Source organism: Haplochromis burtoni, unplaced genomic scaffold (genome assembly GCF_018398535.1).
Source record: "Haplochromis burtoni strain Fernald_Lab_line unplaced genomic scaffold, NCSU_Asbu1 Contig_4, whole genome shotgun sequence".
In the NCBI taxonomy this organism is placed as follows: domain Eukaryota; kingdom Metazoa; phylum Chordata; class Actinopteri; order Cichliformes; family Cichlidae; genus Haplochromis; species Haplochromis burtoni.
Window position 1 is genome coordinate 1,672,566 of NW_024582365.1, and position 16,384 is coordinate 1,688,949.

General features: G+C 39.2%; 1 protein-coding gene across 3 annotated transcripts; it reads left to right on the forward strand.

Moving 5' to 3' along the window:
- Positions 1–23: 23 nt before the first annotated feature.
- sytl4 (synaptotagmin-like 4) lies at positions 24–15,981 on the forward strand. Of its 3 annotated transcripts, none has more exons than XM_005913173.3 (17): positions 24–329; positions 1,527–1,716; positions 4,453–4,668; positions 6,524–6,633; positions 6,752–6,863; positions 6,949–7,134; positions 7,971–8,085; positions 8,158–8,248; positions 8,357–8,451; positions 9,326–9,418; positions 9,883–10,061; positions 10,431–10,533; positions 11,271–11,432; positions 13,170–13,275; positions 13,352–13,460; positions 13,579–13,787; positions 15,319–15,981. In XM_005913173.3, exons 2-17 carry the CDS (start codon positions 1,598–1,600, stop codon positions 15,465–15,467), a joined length of 2,154 nt encoding a protein of 717 aa, XP_005913235.1. In that variant the 5' UTR covers positions 24–329; positions 1,527–1,597; the 3' UTR covers positions 15,468–15,981. The 3 variants fall into 3 exon arrangements, with proteins under 3 accessions (XP_005913235.1, XP_005913236.1, XP_014189495.1); XM_005913174.3 differs by lacking the exon at positions 24–329 and adding an exon at positions 350–694; XM_014334009.2 differs by lacking the exon at positions 24–329 and adding an exon at positions 1,403–1,425.
- The last annotated feature ends 403 nt before the right edge of the window (positions 15,982–16,384 follow it).

A 16,384-nucleotide genomic window follows, 5' to 3' on the forward strand; every position in this document is an offset into this window, starting at 1 on the left:
ATGGGCGAGATTTTCCACACCCAGCCCTCCTCCGGTAAATAGAGCAAAGGAAAAGCACCTGTCATGGAAAATGTGGAGAGAGAGAGGCGCTCCTGAGCGTCTCCTGCGAACTTTACTTATCTTCCGCCACAAAATCAGCAATTAAGGAGACTCGGGCACGGTTGTGTTTTAACCACGAAGCAGAGTACAGCTGTGTGTACCTACACGGTGGTGTGATTGTGAGCGCGCGGTGAGCTCGCGTGCTGCTGGTATCACTTTTGCCTGTCTTTTCTCTCGGGAGTGAGTTGCGAGTCGTATAGTGGCTGTTCTCCGTGGACTTCTACCAACAGGTGTGTTTAATTTCCTTTAATGAGTCCGAGGCTTTTTTTAAATTGTTTTTATTTAGTAAAATTCGCAGCAGTTGTAACGTGTAGACTTTACAGACCGGTCTGTGCAGCAGGAAAAAGGGAAGTCTCAGGCGGTCTTTTGATGTAACGTTAGCGTTAATTGGACTTTCCGATAAGGCGCAGTTAGCGACTCATAGTCGAGTTCTTTTTAACTCCTCCAGTCTGTATTTAAATCTGTCAGCGTTGTTTATTGTTTTTAATGCTTTTACCTCCTTTATGTTTACGATTGGTAAAGAATTACGTGCCTCACTAACTCAGAGTATTGACCGTTTCCTTGAAGCTTATTCTCTCACTAAGTTGCCCTGCAGGTATTCTTCAACCCCTCATATCATAATAACAGGCTCCAGGCATTCAAACAATGAGGAAGAAGTTATCACGTTTTCCATGCGTGCTTAGAAACGGGAGCTTTCTCACAGCTTGCCTCATTTTGCTCCTGCCTAAATCACCCTGCGGGGAGTTTAAATGGAGCATAAAGTTTCAGATGGGGACATGACAGATGACAAGGCTGATGCTGGGTTTAAATTAATGTTTAGCTCCTGAACTCCACCCTGCTCTCTGTATCCTTAGAGGGTGGGAACCATGCACTGTAGCCAAGTTCATGTTGTCTTTTGCTTTCACCAGGGCAGAGGCTTTCTGTGGGATTTTAAAATCCTCTCACATCCTGGTTCTTCTTTAGGTCATTTCAGCCAGAAACTTCCAGAGTCGTCTCTTGAAATAGAAAGTATTCCTGGTGGTTTTATCAGTATCCCCACCAGGCAAGCTTTGCTGTTGATGTTGGAATGAGATTTAAATAATCCAATGAGAAATCTCCAGCTGAGTTATGCAGGATGGCATACTGGCAGCAGCAACTTCCCTGTATGGAAGCCAACAGGAAGAAGGAAAGGTCACTCAGTCGTCTCCCAGTTATTTGATTAAAACCACATAAACACAACTGTTTCTGTCTGGCTGTATTGTCGTCACAGGGAATCGAGTCACTAAGTTCCTGTTTTCACTCAAGGGCTCTGGTGAGCTTGCATTACAGGAGATCATAGGAAAGCAGGTTGTCCTGTAGTAAAGTCAAGCATTAGTTGGAAGGTTTAATTAAAAAAAAACACTTTTTGCATAAACGCTCAACTCCTGATGTTCTTGCTTTGTCCTCAGTGACATCTCAATGTAAAAGTGACTCGATTGAGCCAGTTCACCTGCACTAAGGGTTCTTGGATACAGACACCATGCCAGAGGCTGTTGACATGATAAACCTGGGCTTCCTGTCTGAATCCGAGCGGGAGCTGATCCTGGAGGTGCTGCGACGAGATGAGAAGCTGAGACAGGCTGAGGACCAGCGTGTGCGGTGAGAAGAGGCTCCTAATTTTTCCACACCTGTCAGTTAGTCACTTGTTATTTAGTTGTTAGAAGTACCAAAATCAACTCATATCTGCCGCTTATTTTTTTTTTTTTTACTGCACTTCTATTCTGTGTTATTTTTAGCCATTTTTACTTCACAAAAGTATGCGTTATATTCAACTTTTCAGATAGTATTTTAATTATTTAGAAATTTGCCCAGTTGGCATTTGATACTTGTAGGGACTTGATATTTATTGTCAGGGTTCAACTAAGAGCTGGATGATAGTAGCTTAATCCAGTTAAAGTAATATTGGCGTGGTGGCTTTGTGGTTTTCATAGATAAAAATAATAGACAAAAATAGGAGAACAAAAGACATAGATATTGTAATCTGATTTTTTTTTTTTAAAGAAAAAAACAAAACAAAAACACTGTCAGTGTCACTGTTGTTAATGTGTTGGCTCTAGATACTTATTGCTGTCTCTTACAGTATTAGATGCATCTGGATTCATTGTTTGACTGTTGCTGATTGTTTTGTTTTTATTAGAATTCCATTTAGTTTTAACAAAATGCACATCTATTCAAAATATCAACGCTGCAAAAAGAAATGTAATGACAAAACTAATACAATAAAATAACAATAGCAATCAAAAACTGCAATGTGTCAGTTGCAACTGGATTAAAATTCCACAGATATTGCTTTAGTCGCTTTCTGAATGAGCCTCTGTTTTCATCTATTTAATATTGTTTGGAAACCTTGTCCATAGGTCCCCCGTCTTGCATCATTATGAAGAAAACACTATGTAATGTACTTGCAATGTAGTGCTTTTCCACACTTACTGTTCACTCAGAGTGCTTAAAACTAAAAATATATTTGTAGAGAACTTCATTCTATACGTGTAAAGCATTTTATCTTACATCAGCTGATTTCGAATCGCCAGTTAACCAAATGTGCATGTCTTTGGACTCTGAAAGGAAGTCGAACTACCTCGAGTAACCCATGCAGACATGGGGAGAACATGCAAACTCCCTCAAAGTAGGGACCCTGTTACCATGAGGCAACAGTGCACTGTGCAGTGCTAGATATCATTAAATCGTTCTGGAGCTATTGGCGCTTGACGAGCATCTTGAAAAGTATCTGAGACTGCTCACTTTTACTTCAACTCATATTTATCCATAGAGCACCAAATCACAGCAAGAGTCACCTCAAGGCACTTTTGTACTGTAAAGAGAAAAGAAGACCACAAATTTAGATGAGCTCCTATGAGCAAGCATTTGGTGACAGTGGGAAGAAAAAATCTCTCTTTAAACAGGACAAAACCTCCAGCAGGACACAGGGAGGGGCAGCCACCTACCATGACCCAGTTGTGAGGAAGGGGAGAAAGACAAACGTAAAACACTCTGTGGAAGAGAGCCAGAGATTATTAATGACTAATAAATACAAAGTGGTGTACATACGAACAGAGTGAAGAAGTGTGTAGAAGAAACACTCGGTGCATCATATGAAGCATGGAGTGTTTCTACTTCAAAGCTCCTTCTTTATAAAAGGAAAAAACAACAAAACTTTGCACTTATATTAAAGTATGATCTACATTAGCATTGATGTGGTCACCAGGACATTTTAAAAACTGCAACTGTATAAAATTAGCAGTCAAAAGAACCCGAAGAAGCTAAAGCTCCGGCAATACATACGGTTTGTTTATCTGATATGTTTCATGTTGTGGCCTTCATCTGGCCCATCATAAAACATATTATAGACAACATATTTTAAACAGTATAGGTGTTCGGTAAGGTTAAAAAAATGCATGCATGTTCTGTTTGATGCAATTGTTGTTGCAGTTTAAGTTCTTCTGTTAAAGAAAAAGAACTTAAAGCCTCGTCTGACTGTGCACTTTGGAAGCAGGCGAAGTCGTGCCAGAAACCTGCGGAGATTTCAGTGCAGGATTGTTAGACTGAGGACTCGGCTATAGAGAACTGAGGCCAATATTTTGACTGTATTGAGACACTTTCAGTATTTTGCTAAGATGTTTAATTTCTAGTGTTTATAATGTTCAGGCTTCATTGCTTAAGTTTATTCTGTAATTTAAGATATTTAAGCCTTTTAGGCATTTGCCCTGCTTTTGTAAATCTTTTCTGTTGTTGTACACTGTAAGTCGTAAACATGTGTTTGGGTGGGTTGTACATTACAGATTAGAAATTTGTTCAAAACTGACAATTTACCAAATTGTCAGTTTTGCTTAATGCAGACGAATTTAATCCACCTGCCCTCTGAAGTTAACATATTTTGCTGAAGTGAAGTATTGCAGTAAAGTCTAATCTTGTTATCAGCAACAATGTCTCATTTTATTTGCACAAGTATTTAAAAAAATTAAACAACATTCCGCCCAAGTTCTTTAATGCACAAGACAAATTTACACTAGAAGCTGAGTAACAAAGACACTGTACATATTATTTTAATTTCATAATTCTCGTCTCGCACTATTACTTCTTTATATCAGGCTTTGCAGTAATTGAGTAATATTTATGGACTACACCTTGATAATGACCACAAGTTCTGAAATAAAATTATATTTTAACATTTACAAAAAGTATGTTTAAAAACTTACTTCATGTACTGTTTGTTTGTTTTTGGGTTGTTGGGTTTTGTTTTGTTCTTTTAAAGAAATCCAGCAAAATGTTTACTTTGCCATATGACTGTTTAAGTGAAACTGACTATGTGGCATTTGTGTGGCGTGTTTGGCTCAGGAAGTTGAAGACAGAGCTGCAGGATGTTAAGAGGAAAGGGGCCAAACGTGCCAGTGAAAAATACAGTCAGCATAGCTGTGGCCGATGCCTGGAGCCTTTGAGCCGACTGACTGTTTTTTCCAGCCAGTGTAAGATGTGCAATCACATCGTGTGTCGCAACTGCCGGATGGTCCTGCCCGATGGATCCTGGCTGTGCAACGTGTGTGCCAAAGAATCGTAAGAAACGTTTTAAATTAAACAAATATTGTATCTTCAAAAAACAGGGTGTGTGGGGTTAGGTTGATGTTTTATATTTGAGAGATTTCCATCAAAGCCCAAGTAAGATTCCCATTCGTGCTTCTGAATATTTAAATACTTAAGCAGCCATTTCTCAAAGCAAACTGCCTTGACAATTTTCAGCTGTATTTTCTTCCACATTTTGCACACAAATGAATATTTTTAGGACGATGTATAAGATTGGTTCAGAATAATTTAAGGTGCCCATTGTGGCTGAAAAGAAATATTGCATCCTTGTCCAAAATCCTTACGAACTTTGAGAGCAGGTTGTGTAGTTTTGAATGCAAATACTGACCAGAAAATTATAATGTTAATTTTTTAATCACATATTAAAGCAATTAAAACTCTATTGTCATTTTTCCCTTCGGTGATTTGAAGGGTAAAAGATTTTTATTGATATTTTTATTTAAATTGGCGAAACCAGTTTTTCCTGGTTAAGCCAATTCTTAACCAGGAAAAATTGGTTTCGCCAATTCTTGAGTATGATAGCCCACTGAGCTTTAAAGTCTGCATTGCCTCAGAAATATGTGGCCTTTCAATTCATTTCTACCCATTAATTAGCTCAGTTATGAATATAGCTCATCATTGATGCAGGTTTGCAGTGGCTTACAAAGATGCTATAGGATTGGTCCTTCAGGTTTCCAGGTGACACAGTGCCAGTCAGCTGTTTGTCTTCTTGGGTGTTCCTACATGTCAGGCACTTCTATGATACATGAACATTTTTGTGTAACTTGGATAAGTCAGCGGACAGCATCTGGGAGGTTTTGACTAGCCACTGGAAGAGCTGCTTTTGGTATTCATCCAAGTTCAACAGACACATGAATTGCTCTGTCACGTGAAGTGACAGCGCATGAATTGCTTTTGAGACTAATGATGATTTGCTAGGTTTTATTTTGCATTGTGTATAATACAAAGTGCCCCCAGCAGCCTAAACCTGTAACAGAATTACAAAATTATGGTTCAGGTTCATCTGATCTGGCTCTAAATATGAGCTTTATCAAAAAGTTGTAAACTGATCTTAAAAGTAGAGAGGGTGTTTCCTGAAGATGAACTGAGATGTGGTTCCAAAGGAGAAGGGATTGGTACCTGAAGTAAGCCTGCAGTCTGAGTTGTTTATAGGGATAATGTGATACTAAGAGGTCTTTAAGATGTGATGGGACCTGACAAAGGAGAAATATGATCTCTCCTTCTAGCTCCTGTTAGTGCTTGTTGTGGTGTTTTTGGACCAAAGGCTTTCTATGAGCTTTTAGAATAACCTGATAATGGGTAATTACAATAGTCCAACTCTGGAGTAACAGAGTAATTAGATGTTATGTCATTTTTGGCCGTACTGAACAGATGAAAGAAGGCAGTCCTAAAGCTTTGTTTTATGTGTGCGTTAAAGGACATCCTGGTGAAAAATGACTCTAAACTTTCTCACAATATTATTGGTGCCATCCAGACAGAGTATCTGGTTTAACCCATTTGTTTTAGATTTTTACTGTATTTGTCAATACAGTAGTAATAAATAAACAAATATTTGCATGAAAAATCACTGTTAGTCTTGCAAACCACATCTGTTGATGATCAGCTATGCAGTGTGAAATGTATCTCACCACTCATCTCTTCCTCTCCTCGTTGTCTTGCAACATTTTTTGGGCATTAACAGAAACATCAATGAAAACCCAGAACTGCTTGTTTTCAGGATAATCACTATATATGTCGTGTTCTGCGCTCTCACATACTGCTCACACCTTGTTGGATAACCATTAACAAATCTGTTAGTTAACTGATGAATATTTATATGGGATTCTAGTGATGTCAAGAAAAGGACGGGTGACTGGTTCTACAATCAGCGGGTCAACCGTTTCTCTACAACACCTGGGCATGACCTAGTGAGAGTCTCCCTGAGAAAGAAGCAGCCATGTGAGTACAGTTAACAGGAAGTAGAACTGTTGAGCTAGTTATGTAAACATCAGCCGGCCTGCAGTCAGAGCAGTGACGTTACAGTTTTTCTTGTTTGTTTTTTGTTCTGTGTTTATAGCGAAGAAACGAGAGACAGCAGGTGAAGTCCTGTTGAGTAGTTCTGAAATAAATTCAGGTCCTCCTAAGTATCCCTCTCTGACGAAGCAGAAACTTCAGATGGTTGACAACAGGTGTGCTGTCACTCTTAACATCAGTTTTGTCTGGTTTTAAAAATGTTCATTAAACCACTTCTCAAACTCGCATTTTTGTTGACAGTAATTCAAGCAGTTATACTGGATCCATCACTTCAAGGGCATCATTGGAATCAAAGGAGGAGGAAGAATTAAAGGTCCAATCAAACTCAAATCGCAGTGACACAGAGTCTGTAGAAAGTTCCAGTATAGCCAGCGTTAAAACTGAGACGGAGTCTGGCCGTGTGACCCCCGAGCCTGAGCAACCAAGGTAAACCCAGGTGTAGCTGTTCAAATAGCAATTTTTGAGACCGACATTTAGCTCTCTTCTACATGGTGTTTAGCTCCTAATTGAGTAGAGTATTTAGTCTGACACCGTTAAGATCAAAGTGGGGTCTGATCATAAGAAAAGTTGAAAAACGCAGACTGTATTTTTAAACTAACAGATAATGATATTTATGTGACAGCGTTATGAGAAAGTAGAGCAATTACAGCCATTTTAACCTACATTTGATTGTTATTAAGCCTGAAATGTTTGTGTACTAAAGAAAGAACTTATTACAATGTAAATATTCTCAAAAGTTCAGTGATGTTGCAGTATAGTAAAGCAGCATATTTAATCTCCTATATTTACCTAGTTGTTAATCATTTCTAAGTTGTGTTGGTACTTAAAAAAATGAGAAACTACTGCAAAGTAAGGCCCTAGTATATCTAAACAAAGTTTCCATCATATCTGACCTTGGACTTCACACTTGTTCGTGTTACTGTCAGTATAATTATGTGTTGATTTGTGCTATATCCTTAGAAATGGGATCATGAACAGCATAATATCCCATCTAAATTAGGAAGCCCAGCTGGGGGCTTGTTTCTAATGCAGTTTTCAGTTTGTATGCTAAGTAGGGTCACAGGCCTCAAATATCCACCAAAGTAATTTTAATTAAAGTGCTCTCCCATTCTCGATTTCAGAACTGAGGTCACACAACTGAAATGAAACACAAATCTGAGGCTAATGGGACTTCTTTACAAAACTAAAAGTTTTTATTTGTATATTAGAACAAAAAAGGTCTTTGTTGTAGTTGTTAAATGTCTGTTTCTTTTGCCAACCAGGAAGGAGAACAGCTTTGTTCGAACCAGCCCAGTAGGATCCAGTAATTCCAGTCTGACTGTCTCCATCAAAGCAGATACTGTCAGCAGTGAAACCACCAACGCAGAGATCAACACTGTAAGATAGTTGTCATTGTTTGAAATATTTTCACCTCCTTCTCTGACCGCATCTTGTTTCTGGTCACTTTAGGCCCCAGAAGTAAAATCCTCCACTGTAAACCCAGAGCTGGATGTTGATAGACTCTTTAAGAAGAGCATCAAGCGAGGCACAAAACCTGCAGGTTTGTATTGTCTGTTAACATGTGCAGTGTTGTTCCCCGTAATCACAACAAAAATGTGTTTTTTTTCTGTATTTATTATATGTATTTAATTGCTGGTGTGTTCATTAGAGTATGCATCAACACTGGACCTGCGTAATGAACGTGACACATCAGAGGCATCACTGGGCAAAAGGAGCAGATCTGTACCAGGCTTGGATATACAGGCGAGTGTGTGTGTAGCTGCTTAGATTTTATAATGTCACATTAAAGTTAATTACCAAGGATAACATTGTTTCTATCAATGCAGCTATGTGAAAGAATCATCAAAAACGGATCCTGCAACCATTTTATTGCCTTTTTTTAATCCCCAGTGCTACCTTTCCAGTTTCAGAGGATGTTTAAGTATGTCTAAGGATGATTTTTGACAGCAGAGGTGATGACAAGGGAAGAAGAAGTGACATTCTGGGCTGTTAGATTTGATCAAAAGTAGTTGTTCTCGTGGTGGATATCAACAGCATTCAAGCCAGATTAACTTTCACAAGGTTGAGTGGCAAAGGCAGGCGAGAGGTGGCATTCTGTTATTTTAAAAGAGCAATAACTGTGAACATTTTCAAAGACGGTCCCTCCAGATGAAATCTTGTCTGTCTGTTAAGTGATGGAGGCGGTTGTGTAATAACTTGCATAAAGGTGGTGGTTGGGCATGCAACAGGAGGCTAACCCCTAAGCCTCTCACGTCTACATTGCTAGCCACTCACTTTGTGAAGTGAGTGTAAATTGGAAAGCTAGAGAAACTGTTGGGCACGCCCTTCATCCATCATTGGAGATCTTTTTTGCTGGAAAAGTGTGCATTGTGTTAGCAAAATCCAGGTCAATCCATTTGGTGATCAATAAATTTTGATACGTTCTGCCCTTTAAATTAAAATGCCATTGGTTTGATCGGTAATTTGGTGGGTATATGGTCAATAGCTAAACGGTTATTAAATCAACTTTTATTTTTCTGAAAACCTCAAATACCTTTTTGAAACTAGATGATTCTGCTGGGTCTCAAAGTTTGTGTGTGTATGATAAACTTGCTAAGTGTGTATTGTGGTGCCGCAGGAAGATGAAGAAGAGGAAGAAGATATCGACAGCTTGGTTAGCTTTCATAGAAGAACGATGAACTCAAATTCCTCCAGCCTGCGTGGCTCAAAGGTAAAGTAATGACAGAACTCACATTAGGTCTCTCAAGTAGTTTTTGAAGTGCAGCTCATTACGTGTCTCATAACAGAGCTGATACTTGCTTATCTGAACAAGGATCTTTAACCTCAGGAAATCCTCTAGCGCGTTAGGAAGTGCAAAACTGATAGTGCAAGTCCAGCAAAGTGTTTCTATAGTTACCAGAGCCTGAATAGAAGGCAAAGCTGTCACCAAGACGACTTTAATGCTATTAATATGGATTTACGAAACATCCTGATAATGCTTAACTCAATTTGTCCCTAACAATCTTTCTGTATCTTTGTAGAATTTTTCTCAATCTGTAGCTTCTTTGTTCCCTTGCTATTACTTTTTAAACTGAAGCACTGAGTCCGTTTCTCCACTTATTAACTAAAATTGAATATTTGTCATCAACTTGAAACAAATGCAGGCATCGTTAATGATCGTTTGTTATCATGCAGAGCACACTGGGCAGCATGATGAGCCTTTACAGTGAAGCTGGAGACTTTGACAGTGTGGAGGTGAAGGGAGATGTTGTGTTCTCTGTAAGTTACGACGAGAGCAGCCAGAGCCTCCAGGTCTTCATCAAGGAGTGTCATCAGCTGGCTTATGGCGATGCTGCACGGAGTGTCTGCAACCCGTAAGAGCTTTCACTACACTCCAAACCTACATCGAGCTCCAACTGGCAGAATTTAAAATTAAAAGCGAAGTTTAGTCAAACTTTAACCTTCAGATTAAGCAGCACTGTTGATTGTGCCTAAAAACTACACATTTTTCTACTGCGCACACACCCCTCAGTAATGTAAGCAAAGCTTTGATCAATGTCGATAAGAGGTTACTGTGTTTACTGAGTCTCAGTAAACACATCCCAGAGCTGATTAGTTGAGCTTCACAGGAAATTGAGTGTCAACAGACAAACATTTTTCTCAGCATTTAGTCAGGAAATACAACAGATGAGCAGTAATAATGACAGGGAGACTCATGACCTGCTTCTGTGTTTATGTTACAGCTATGTCAAATGTTATCTGCTCCCTGACAAATCTCGCCAGAGCAAAAAGAAAACCAGCACCAAGAGAAACACTATAAACCCAGTCTACAGTGAAACTTTAAAGGTGATGATTTATCATTTTTCTCATGCCTAACTGGACTCCAACTGTTGATCTTACCCTGTTGACTTAAAGACGCTCCCTTATTAGCGACCTTGCGCCATGTCTGCTGCAAATAATGACCGCACCTACGGAGACCTTAAGGTTGATATTGACTTTGCAGATTAGAGTAGCTGTTGTCAAATATTGATTTTAGTCCCAGCCTTCAGTGTAGAGTCAGCTTAAGCAGAGTAACAAACTGTTGACAGGGAAATTAACCAGAAAGATCCATCTCAACATGTTTTGTTTTTGTTGTTGTTAAATAATCTCAATTTTTCACGTCATAGTTTGTGTTCCTGTCTACTTTTAAAAGACTGAAATGTCCACATTTGGAGGTTGAAGCAGTAGCAGTGGTGTGAATTATTTCACCACCCACACCTGAGATCATATTGTTTAACCAGATTGTAAATTATAATTTGAAACTACAAAACTGTTTCAGAAGCAGATCAGGGTTTGGCTTAAAATGGGCATTTTGGGTCAATCAGTTATGGGTCAATACACATTCAGTATAAAAAAAAAATGGTTTGTTTTTTGTGAATATTGCACATTTCACTGAAAATGTGAGCGGCGAATAACTGTGTGGGTTGTGGCATCCTGGTGAGCTGACGAGGTTCAACTACGGGCTAAAAAGCTCCTCAAAGCCACGCATTGGAGAATTATCTATCAGGCTTTTGATCATCACGTCTCCTCTCTTCTTCTACCAGTACTCTATCAACCGCTCTCAGTTGTCCACTCGCTCCCTCTCGATATCAGTCTGGCATCATGGTCGCCTCAGCCGCAACGCCTTCTTGGGAGAGGTGGAGATCCCCTTGGACTGCAGAGACCTCGACTCCCCACAGGAGGAGCGCATGGCTCTCCTGGCAAAGGTAGAGCAGAGATTCTGTGCTCTTTAAGGAGTTTCCTTGTAGCTATGTTGAAACTCAACAAATGGCTTGTTTACCCATGAGGTCCGATACAGAGTGTACATCTGCGTTGTGCTGAATAGGTGCAGTTTGCACACATTTTAAACTGCGTATCGGGGGCGTGCACTGATGCCCCACCCAGTTTAAGCACTGAAGGAAGCCTAAATGACTACCTCGACCATGTGACTAATACAAAACAAAGCTGGACCATTTTAGATGAAACGTTAACAAATTAAAATATTGATTTTAATTGGTTTATCTGCAAAATGCCAGCAGGTGATTGCTGATAGATTCCTCTCTTAGTGACACTGTGACCTTTAAACCTCAATTACTTTAAAGTGAGGAGACCTCACACAGGCAATGTCTCCCTTCTATTTGAAACATTTACTCCTTCCTCACCACTCATCATCAGCTTACTGTTTTATCCAGAGCCATGTAACATTTTATGAATTAACTAGAATTTGAATGAAGGGTCTCTAAGCAAAGGAGAGCTGCACCAGGTAGCCCCTTCCTTTATCAGGCTGAAATAATAGCCTTTGTACTAATTTACAATTCTATCAACGCTGCTGTGAATGATGTCTCTTCCTTTATGAATTGCATCATACGGGTATCTACAACATGGACAATAAACTGCAGTTGTTTGGGTAAAGTCACATGATCTGTGAAAACCAGTAAAACCCAACTGCTGTGTTATCACAAGATCCAGTTTGAGCTGTTTACTGTAGAAATTACCTTTGGTTGAGCTGGCAGTTGCTGTCTGAGGTTTAATTATAGAAAGTTCAGTAAAGAAATCTTAATAAAGCTCATGTAACTTTAATTTGATCTCTAAAATATTGATCATACCATGGGAGTCTTTTTGTAAGCAGCACTGTAAAACCAGGTGAGGGCTGATTTTAGATGAAGCGTTTGTGCTTGTGCTCTATTGCCCTGCTTTTTTTACTGGATTTATTTTTCTTTATTACTTAGAGATAAAGCCACAGTGAACACGCTTTACACGTTGTCTGCATCCACACTAGCAGTCTTCCTCTGTGGACTGCTGCTTTTCATTGAGGGCATTTTAACACCTATAGTTTGTTAAATCTGGTCAGAATTCATTGATGAGTTTGTAGCTTTTCACTGTGATTTGTTTTTACACAAAGAAAAAATCCAAGTGCACTCCAAGCAAAGCAAAATGCGTCACTACATAGAGAGTAATCAGTCTGCTTATTGGCCTGATGTGTCTGTGGCAGAAGCAACAACAGTAAATGCAAAAAGGAGGTGTTGTGTTCTGGACTGTTGGAGAACATGAAAAATTTATTTCACAGCTAGATGCTAGCCCGTACAGACCCTTGCCACAGAATACAAAGCATAAATGGACTAAACACTGCAGGTGGGAAAACGCCCTGAAACTTATTGACCTGCAGATCAGTGCATTTGGATGAAAGCGGTGGCAGACCTGAGAATCTTAGTAACTACGTACATGTGTCCTTGTGCAGGAGACCGGACAAAATGATGGCTTCAGCAAGCAGCAAGAATAATAAAAAGCACATTACAGACCAGAGTGAGCAGCCCAAATGTCAATCAATTTAAATCAAAGCAACAGTATTGATTAGCTATGAAGAAAAGAGCCTGGCTGTTACAGATGTTGTCTCATATATTTACAGGTTTGAGTTTCCATGTTAGTACATTGGCATGTGTACATTTTTTTGTCTTTTCAAACAGGCAGCCTCTGTTGTGCCACCTTCAGCTTTTGCTCAGTACAAAGGGGAATTGATTATCTCCTTGAAGTTTGTCACACCTAAAAAGCAAACAGCTGAGAAAACCAAAGGTAAAAAAAAAAAAAGTGGCTGTTTCTATCTCTGGCTTTGCTTCAAATTTCTGAGCTCGTCTGTTCTCCCGTTCAGACAAAAAAGCCAGGGTGGAGGAAGGAGGAGAGCTGCATGTCCTAATAAAGGAGGCAAAGAATTTGATGGCAATGAAGTCAGGAGGCACATCGGATAGCTTTGTGAAGGGGTTGGTGATCACCTGTCCAATTCTTAAACCAATAAAAAATAAATAAATAAACGCACTCATGGTTTTTAAACGGGAATTTGTATTTTTTTAAATTAGTTTGGTGTTTGTGGCTTTGCAGCTACCTGTTCCCAACTAAGGCAAAGAACTCAAAGAGGAAGACTCCAGTTATGAAGAAGAGCCTGAACCCCCACTACAATGAAACATTCGTGTACAAGGAGCTGACTCTGGAGCAGCTGAAGGAGATGTGTCTGGAGCTGACTGTGTGGGACAAAGAGTCCTTGCACAGCAATGAATTCCTGGGAGGTGTCCGCCTCAGCTCCGGAGAAGGTAAATGATCAAATCTATGAAGTCCTGGTGTCGTCTTTTTCACCTGGCTTTTAAAGCTCATATGTGAGATGGACTGTTTTTTGTTGGGGGGGGATAAACCAGACTATTATTTCTTTGCTGCTGTCTCCAGCAAGTGGAATAAATCATTAAACTACAAAGATTTTTGAGGTCGGCAACCATTGTTACCCCTCACCTGTAAAAGGCTGATGGGGTATTTTCATCACCGCAACAGGCAGGCGCGCAACATGGACGCCCAAGTTTGTTAATGTGATATTTTGAATCTCAGTTATTTCAACATCCAGGTCAGAAGTTTTCAGAAAAATCTTGGAATGTGATAACTCGAGAAGAAAGTCGCCTAGGATTTTCAAATTTGTACCATAGGCACATCCATTGAGAGACTGGGTGGTAGCTATAGCAGCTGCCAGTATTTTTTTTTTTTAAATTATTTGTATTTTTATATTTTTTTAAGCAGTTTCCTCTTCCTTTAGTATTACCTGTATTTGTTAGGTAAATTTTGTGGGTGTCTTTTAAAGTTGCATGATTTATTTATTTATTGTTTTTGATAAAAAAGTCCCTCCAGTCCCCCTGCACTTCAACAAGGAAAAGCAAAGAGGAAAAACATCTCTGACTCTGGAATATATTTAAGTTTGAAGAACTTTTGAATGAAAAATGAGCACAATGAACGTCATCTCCCATTTCATGCACTTAAAACTGCACATGCACAAAGGGATGTGAGTCAGTATTTAAAAAAACAAAAATCTTACAAAACATGAAAACATAACCTGTTAACAAACCAATTCATTTGTCAGATATTATTTATGGGCAATCGGACAGGAGTGACCACATGTTCCTTTATGTGGGCCTGCACAGCATTTTATCTCTCGTCCCCCTCACCTCTCATACTGAGATACAAATTTTGTTTTCAGAAATCAACAATGTAAAACAAACTGTTCTAAGGTCTGGCTTTTATTGAAAGGCTACTTCCTCCTGCTAAGTAAAATGTTACCCTCTTTGTTCAAGCTACACCCAGCATTGGGAAATTTGACCACAATCACACGCTATGCAGAACTTTCTGGAATGTAATGGGAGAAAGATGTGCTGTTGATGGATGTAGCCCCAGCAAAATCAAATGATTAAAAGACAAAACAACAGAAATAACAGTTTGAAGGTTATTGTGATTAAAAGGAGAATGTACACAACTGGAAAAATCATCCTTAAGACTAAGCTTTAGCTTCCTTGTGCTATATTTAGTAGCAAGGGGTTTGGGAAATTTGCATTCATATAAAATATATTTGTCCTTGAAACTCTTTGCTCTACATTTAGTTTGTTAACATTTGGTGAGCCTAAAAGCAAGCAATATGTCACAGTGGAGTAAAGATGACTTGAATTGAAATTCATGCCAATATAATGGGTTTTACAATTAAACTAAAATACAGAAATTAAGCATCTTTGAGAAAAAACAGTTGTAGAATTTACTATTATTAATGATAAAAACAGATTCTGCAGTGACTGTGCAATCTTAACCCTGCAGGCACAGTAAAGGTGGGCAAAGAGGAGGTGGAGCTGGACTCGGTTGGAGAGGAGATTAGTCTCTGGCAGAAGATGATGCAGTACCCGGACTCATGGGCAGAGGGCACTCTTACACTGCGTTCCACTATGGGGAAGGCGAAGGGCAAATGAGGACAGCACACGCCTGAGATGATGAGAAGCTGTGTCCTGTGAGACTAACATGGGATTGTGGATTAATTTTATTTTCTCAAGCTTGTCACACCAGAGCAGGCCGGACTCTTGAAGTGAGCGGTCACCCAGTTTGTTGTCGTGACACTTCACAGCTGCTCACACCTGCTCTCTCTGCACGGGGTTCATCTTTAACACGGCCCCCAAACTGCAGATGGGTGTTAACCTTTTGGAAGCGTGCCAAAGCATCACCACAACAAATTAATTTTGTTAAAGCAGTCACTTTTTTAGAAATTCAAACTGTATATATATTATAGCTATTCAAAATCATGCACAGCACTTGGCAATTTCTCACAGTTCTCTTTATTTGTGTCGAGATGTATACTGGTGTGGGAAAACAATTTGAAACAAACTGGTTATGCAGTATTTCAGCTGTCGCTTCTAAGAAATTCTGCTTTATTTAATCCATACCAGTGCATTTACATTACTATTTGTATAACTTGCATGAGAAGTTTTTCAATAAAGAACATTTTATCTTTGGTAACACAGTTTACCTCAATGCTCTCTCCACCAAAAAACACAAATAAACAAAACTCAGACATTCTTTCGTTTCTCCACTTTAAACTAAAGATAAAAGAGAGCAACACTACACACGCTACACTTTTTTTCCGCTTTTTTTTTTTAAATGTTGGTAAAAAATATAACTTTTAGGAGATAAAGCTTTTATAACCTTTAGAGCAAAGTTGGCAGTAGATTATATTTATCAGATCTGACTTGTTATGCATGCAAGTTTATATCCTATTGAATTAAAGTTGATTTATATACTGCTTCAGACTAACTGCTCAGAAGCATTTCAGTGTATGGATGTGGTGAAAGATGCTTCTAGAAGGAATTTGGTTACATCTGAGTCCAGCTGGGAA

What these genes read in the sequence shown, in the direction of transcription:
- sytl4 (XM_005913173.3), top strand. Translation starts at nt 1,598, where the DNA reads ATGCCAGAGGCTGTTGACATGATAAACCTGGGCTTCCTGTCTGAATCC. An exon ending in CCAACGCAGAGATCAACACT is followed by an intron (nt 8,086 to 8,157) that starts GTAAGATAGTTG and finishes TGGTCACTTTAG; the next exon opens with GCCCCAGAAGTAAAATCCTC. An exon ending in GCGAGGCACAAAACCTGCAG is followed by an intron (nt 8,249 to 8,356) that starts GTTTGTATTGTC and finishes TGTGTTCATTAG; the next exon opens with AGTATGCATCAACACTGGAC.